The 6,440-nt window shown below is 46.9% G+C and overlaps 1 protein-coding gene across 2 annotated transcripts in view; it reads right to left on the bottom strand.

The window, feature by feature from the left end:
* Window positions 1–3,792, bottom strand: part of GLDC (glycine decarboxylase) — a 118,050-nt gene extending 114,258 nt beyond the window's left edge. For both annotated transcript variants that reach the window (XR_002771083.1, XM_003782888.2), the window contains exons 1-2: window positions 3,258–3,792; window positions 2,611–2,689 (exon numbers count right to left, since the gene is read on the bottom strand). Coding sequence is in view for 1 of the 2 variants with exons in the window: in XM_003782888.2 (XP_003782936.1) it covers window positions 2,611–2,689; window positions 3,258–3,512 (334 nt within the window). In the remaining variant the exon portion in view is untranslated. The remainder of the gene's footprint in view (window positions 1–2,610; window positions 2,690–3,257) is intronic.
* Window positions 3,793–6,440: the final 2,648 nt, after the last annotated feature.

Genomic DNA, 6,440 nt, shown 5'->3' with positions numbered 1-6,440 from the left:
AAAAAAAAAAAAAAAAAAGAGTCCTAGAACTAGCTCTATATTACAATTCTCTGTGTACAGGGCAAACAAATGTTTGGTTCTGATTCCCGTCTGACTACAACAGAACATAGGCATGGGCATGAACCATGCCACTCTGCAAAATTAAATGGACATGCTACCACCAGGTTACATGTACAAATGTGATCGCCCCATGTGGAGAACATACATAACCATGACATGTGCACACCTTAAGAGTCAAATATTCGGGTGGCGCCTGTGGCTCAAAGGAGTAGGGCGCCAGCCCCATATGCCAGAGGTGGTAGGTTCAAACCTAGGCCCAGCCAAAAAACTGCAAAAAAAAAAAAAGTCAAATATTCATGCCTTCTGGATACATCCTCCTCCCCTCTGCACCAGCCCCAGCCCACTATTCCAAAAGTCAGCTTTGTTGGAGAGCATTCCAATTCAGGGCAAGGAGGGAGTAGGAAGGGAACTCCTGACTGTGCAATATTTTCCCTCTGAGTCACCTCAGACTAACCAGATGGAACCAGCCCAAAATGTCACAAAAACTGCCAGGTTTAAAGTTTACACTCAAGTTGCAAATTATACTTTTCAGGAGGCTACATCCAAAGTCAGAAAGGAGAACTGGAATCCTTTAATAGGCCAATAAGTCAGCTGGAAGCAAGTAGCTGAACCAAAAAAGGATAGACAACTTTGACATGTTTCCCAGGTTTTAAGGTGCTTGATTTTTTTTTTTTAATTTTGGAGTACATATATTGTAAAAAGAGCTAACCTAAAAATTCTCTGACTTTGAAAGTCTCAGGAAGGCCCTCATCAAATACTCACCTAAGGCTTGCTTTAAAAATACAACACCCTTCACTCTTCACATATCCAATGAATCAGGACTCTGATTTCCTTAAATTTGGATATACAAGAATTTCATCTATCCCTAGTCCAGTTCAACAAAATGTGCAGATTTCATTCTATGACCAAGTTCTCTGCCATCAAACACAAAACCAACATGGGCAGCAGTCCTCATTATAGCTTGAACTATGGCATTAGCCCACAAACTGGACAGTCTCCACATCTGCAGTCCTCTACTTTAAAACAAAATAAAGCAGTGGCACCTGTGGCTCAAAGGAGTAGGTTGCTAGCCCCATATACAGGAGGTGGTGGGTTCAAACCCAGCCCCGGCCAAAAACTGCAAAAAAAAAAATAAAATAAATAAATAAATAAATAAAATAAATTGAACAAGTTTAAAAAATAAAAAAATAAAAAATAAAGCTTACCATCTGCATGGTATATCCTTTCTATCATGGAAACAAAATAAAACACCTGCAGTCTTAACCTGACTCTAGAAATAAAAGATATTTGTATCTACATGATTAAAAATAAGATATGCAGATGAGTTGTTTTTTTTTTTTTTAATAGAGACAGAGTCTCACTTTATTGTCCTCGATAGAGTGCCGTGGCATCACACAGCTCACAGCAACCTCCAACTCCTGGACTTAGGCAATTCTCTTGCCTCAGGCTCCCGAGTAGCTGGGACTTCAGGCACCGCCCGGCTATTTTTTTGTTGCAGTTTGGCCAGGGCCTGGTTCGAACCCGCCACCCTCGGTATATGGGGCCAGCACCCTACCGACTGAGCCACAGGTGCTGCCCTTTTTAAGAGCGCTTTAGTTCTGCCTGTGTGCTTGACTTGTGGATTCTTTTCTCCATGGAAGTCAAATACTCCCATAAAGGGCGGCGCCTGTGGCTTAGTGAGTAGGGCGCTGGCCCCATATACCGAGGGTGGAGGGTTCAAACCCAGTCCCAGCCAAACTGCAACAACAAAAAAAAGCTAGGCGTTGTGGCAGGCGCTTATAGTCCTAGCTACTTGGGAGGCTGAGGCAAGAGAATTGCCTAAACTCATGAGCTGGAGGTTGCTGTGAGCTGTGACGCCACAGCACTCTACCAAGGGTGACAAAGTGAGACTCTGTCTCTTAAAAAAAGAGAAAAAATACTCACATAAAGGCACTGAAAGGTAATCTTTGGATCTTTAAAAACATTTTAAATTCAAAATAAAATTCTAAGAAAGTATCAATAAACTGATTTCTTAACCAAACATAAATCTTTTCTAGAATAATCGGATCTGAAAAGTACTACTGCCTTTCAGTTGATAAGTAATAAAAACGTGGACATTAGATACGAAAGTAACCTGAAGCTAATATGACATAAACAACCTTGGGCTAGGGAGGCCAGAAGCATGGGTCTCCTCCCATTTGGGTCACTTTTCAATTTCTTTTTCCTTTCTGAAAGGACCCTGATGACACCTCTCCAACCAAAGGATTAGAGAGCCTCGCCCAGGTTAAAGGGTGCCTGGGGAGTGAGACCACCTCCACAAAACCTGGGAGAAGTTGGCAGGGGCCTTAAGATAATTACCAAAGAGGCCACTACGTGTCACCTCCCTCCTAAGGGATGAAAACAAATAACCCACCCTGTCCCTGCCAGAAGGTACCTACTGCTGTTTTATTTTTATCCACATGTTGCCAGTCCTGAGCAATCAATCCTACCCCAGAGCTGGAACTTCAGAGACCACAAAAGGCAAATAGGCCAGAACAAGCCGAGTGTAAGGGAGCCCTCCCGGCCACTTACAAACAGGGTCTTCCATTTTCAAGGGCCTTTTCAAACGGATGCTGGCAGGGACCGTCTTCTCGATCAGTTCATCAAGGCTCTAAAATTAAAATACAAGGCAGAGGAAAGTGCCGCTAAGCGTCTCTTCTGTGTGTTGCATCTACAAAGGCTTGTGGGAACATCGTTTAAATCGCCTAATTAGCGTTTCTTTTTAAAGAGAAAAGGATTCAGAGACCGGAGAGAGAGACACAGAGAGAGATGGAAAACTTTAAGCAAACAAGAAATCACTAGGAGGAAAGACAATCATGAAGGGAGGTGGGGATTCGGCCACTCCAGTTGGACTTCAGTCGACAACCAAAGACAACCGGATAAGCCCAGGGGGTCTTCCTCCTCCTTTAGCAGAGTTGGGGCTCATCCGCAGGCCCACTGGGGTTGAAGGTGGTTTTTAAATGCACGGTCTGAGGCACGAAGATTGAATACAGGAGAAAGTAAAAGGGAGGGAGAAAGCGATGGGACCAAGAGCGCGAGGGGGCTCCCACACCAGGGCCCGGGACCGGGCTGCGGGTCCCACGCGGGCACAGAGCTCAGGGCGGGTGCTCGGAGGCCGCGCCTGGAGAAGTCCTGCGGGGCGGAGGGAAGGCCGCGGAGGGCCAGATGAGGGTCCTTACCTCCAACCCCAGAGCCTGTAGCATCTCCCTCTGGTCTTTGTCCCCAGGGCCGATGTGCCTCCGAGCGAAGTCGTCGTGCCTGGGCAGGAGACGCTCGAGGACGCGCGAGGCCCCTGCCGCGCCGTTGTCCCCGCCACCGCTACTGCTGTCCCGGACCAGCGGCGCCCAGCGCAGCCCCGTGCTCCCAGCCAGGCCGCCGCCACCCCCAGCTCCGCGACCTAGGCGCAGCCCCCAAGCCCTGGCACACGACTGCATGGCCCCGGCCACCCTTCTTTGCCCCAGCCCGCGAGAATCAGCCGCGCACTGGGCCCCCCTTCTGGCCTCGGTCCCCCTGGTGGCAGCTCTGTCCCGCCTGGAACCCCTTTCCGGAGGACCGGCGGCCGAGCAGATGAACGGACACTTGCGGGCAATGAATGGGCGCCGCGCTCAATCTGGACAGTTGCGCAAAAGTTGTGGCTCCACCCAAGGCACCTGCTCCGCACACTTTAAGCGTCGCTCTGGAGGTGGGAGGTGGGATGGGGCCAGAAAGCCCTTGGCCAATGAAAGTGGACGGAGAGGAGGGGGCGGGGCCGTCTTCGCCCCCACCCCCTCTCCATACCCCTTTCTCTAAAGCCCCTTAGGGAATTCGCTTCTCCCAGCCTGCGGCTAGCTATCCTGCGTTAAGGCTTCATCTACGGCTGATGCCCGGGGCCTGGACGCTCTGTACGGATCTGGCTCGAAATCAGGTCGGACAGCCCTAAGGCCCCGAGCGAAGTTCCTGCAGGGATTCAGATGAGACAGAAGATGATTCCCACGGGGAGGCCATTCTCAGAGTTGGTTAGTCTCCGTTTGTTAATTTTAGGGTATCTTTCCTCGTCATATCTCACGGAGACTAATATGAGTAGATGAGGAGTTTCTAATAGTTGTGGGATCTTTAGCCAGTCACTCAACCTTTCTGAGCTTCAGGTTTTCTAATCCCATAGAGTTAGATGGGATTTTAAAAAGAGATTGTAGTACGTGGAATGCACTGGCCTAACAACCGACTTGGAACTTTCTCCATCAATGGATCGATAGATGTACTGTACCCACATTTTACACATACATGTATATGTGTGCGTCAAAATGCGAAAGATAGGCCTGGCCTGGCAGCTCACACCTGTAACCCTAGTGCTCTGGGAGGCTTAGGTGGGAAAACTCTGAGCTCAAGAGTTTCAGACCAGCCTGAGCTAGAGTGAGACCCCTCACTCTACTAAAAATAGGAAAATTAGCGGCCATTGTGGCTGACACCTGTAGTCCCAGTTACTGGGAGACTGAGGCAAAAGGATCTCTTGAGCTCAGGAATCTGAGGTTGCTGTGACCTAGGCTGAAGCCAAGGCACTCTATCCTGAAGCAATAGAGCAAGGTTCTGTCTCAAAATAAATAAATAAATAAGATAATAAGATATCATACATTTTGTGTTATCATCTTAGAAAGTTAACTATCTAAACCTGGAATTTTTGTAAATTTAAGAGTGCTAGCTATTTCAGGGGAGTTTTAGCAAGAGAATGGACTTTCAGAATTACAATTCTCTTTCTAATATGGGGAAGAGAAGGAAAGAACATTACTAATACTTAACACCAGGGTGTCCTCTCTCTTCCTTTCTTCTCCTTTGCCCACTTTGGGTTCTGTCACTAACAGACACAAGACTATCCAGAGAGGCAGAAAAGTTGAAATAGAAAAGAGTGCAGGAAAGCATACAATAAAGAACAGTAGGCAAAATGTCTACGTGTCAGGGAGAGGCAGGTAGCCAGCTAGGAGGACTGGGTTGAATGTTTCTGAAAAGTTTTTCATCTATTTGGAATTGAAATTACAGCCTCAAAGAAGTTAGGAGAGGCTGGGTACCATGGCTAACACCTGTAATCCTAACACTCTGGTAGCCCAAGGTGGTGGATTGCTTGAGCTCAGGATTTCAAGACCAGCCTGAACAAGAGCCAGACCCTGTCTCTACTGAAAAATAGAAAAACTTAGCTAGACTTTGTGGAACATGCCTGTAGTCTCAGCTGTTGGAGAAGCTGAAGGAGGAGGATCACTGAGGAGTTTGAGAGTGCCATGGGGTAGGTGGACACAGGGGCACTCTAACCTGGGCAACTCAGATCTCAAATAACAATAACAATAAATCTCTTGACGGGGTAGTGCCTGTGTCTCAAGGAGCAGGACTCCAGCCCCACAAACTGGAGGTGGCAGATTCAAACCTGACCCCAACCAGAAAAATCTGCAACAACAAAAAAGATCTCTTGACCTCTTTTGCTGCAAAAGAAGTGTATTTACAAATTACACCCATTGTGTGGTCCTGTGGATTGTTAAATTTGCACAGTTGAATTTGCAGCCTTATTCCATCACTGTATGTGAAAATTTAGGCAGACTTGGAATGGAGACCGTAATATTGTGAAATATATGACCAGTTTTTATCCATTTCCTACCCTACAACGCATAAAACCTTTAGATTCTCCAGCCTTGGCTCGGCACCTGTGGCTCAAGTGGCTAAGGTGCCAGCCACATACACCTAAGGTGGCGGGTTCGAATCCAGCCTAGGCCACCAAACAACGACGGCTGCAACCAAAAAAAAAAAAAAAAATAGCTAGGCGTTGTGGCGGGCGCCTGTGTCCTAGCTACTTGGGAGGCTGAAACCTTCTTTTTTTTCCAAAAAAAAGAAGCTGGGGTTCCCACAACCCCCTCTTTGAGTTTGATTAATTTGATGGAGCACCTAACAGAGAAAGACATATGTTTACCAGTTTATTATAAAGTATATTATAAAGCGTATAAATGAAGAGGATAAGGTGACGTATGTAGGATAAGGACACAGAGATTCTAAGCCCTTGTAGGCACACCACCCTCTGGGAACCTTGGTATGTTCACTTATCCAGAAGCTCTCAGAATCCCATTCTCTTAGGTTTTTATGGGGGTTTCATTACTGACGGATGATTGATTAAACCACTGGTCACTGGTAATCAACTTGACCTTCAGTCCCTCTCCCCTCTTGGAAGGTTGGTAGGTGAGGTCAAAGATCCCAACACTATTCACACCTTTTCTCTCTGGTCACTGGCCCTAGCCTAAAGCTATCAGCCATCATTAGCAAACAAAAAGACTGGAGAATTTTTTTTTTTTGAGACAGAGCCTCAATCTGTCCCCCTGGGTAGAGTGCTGTCGCTTCACAGCTCACAGCAA

The sequence above is a fragment of the Otolemur garnettii genome, unplaced genomic scaffold, assembly GCF_000181295.1.
Source record: "Otolemur garnettii isolate 467f Iridium unplaced genomic scaffold, OtoGar3 scaffold00006, whole genome shotgun sequence".
NCBI lineage: Eukaryota > Metazoa > Chordata > Mammalia > Primates > Galagidae > Otolemur > Otolemur garnettii.
This window is presented reverse-complemented; position numbering and strand designations above follow the sequence as displayed.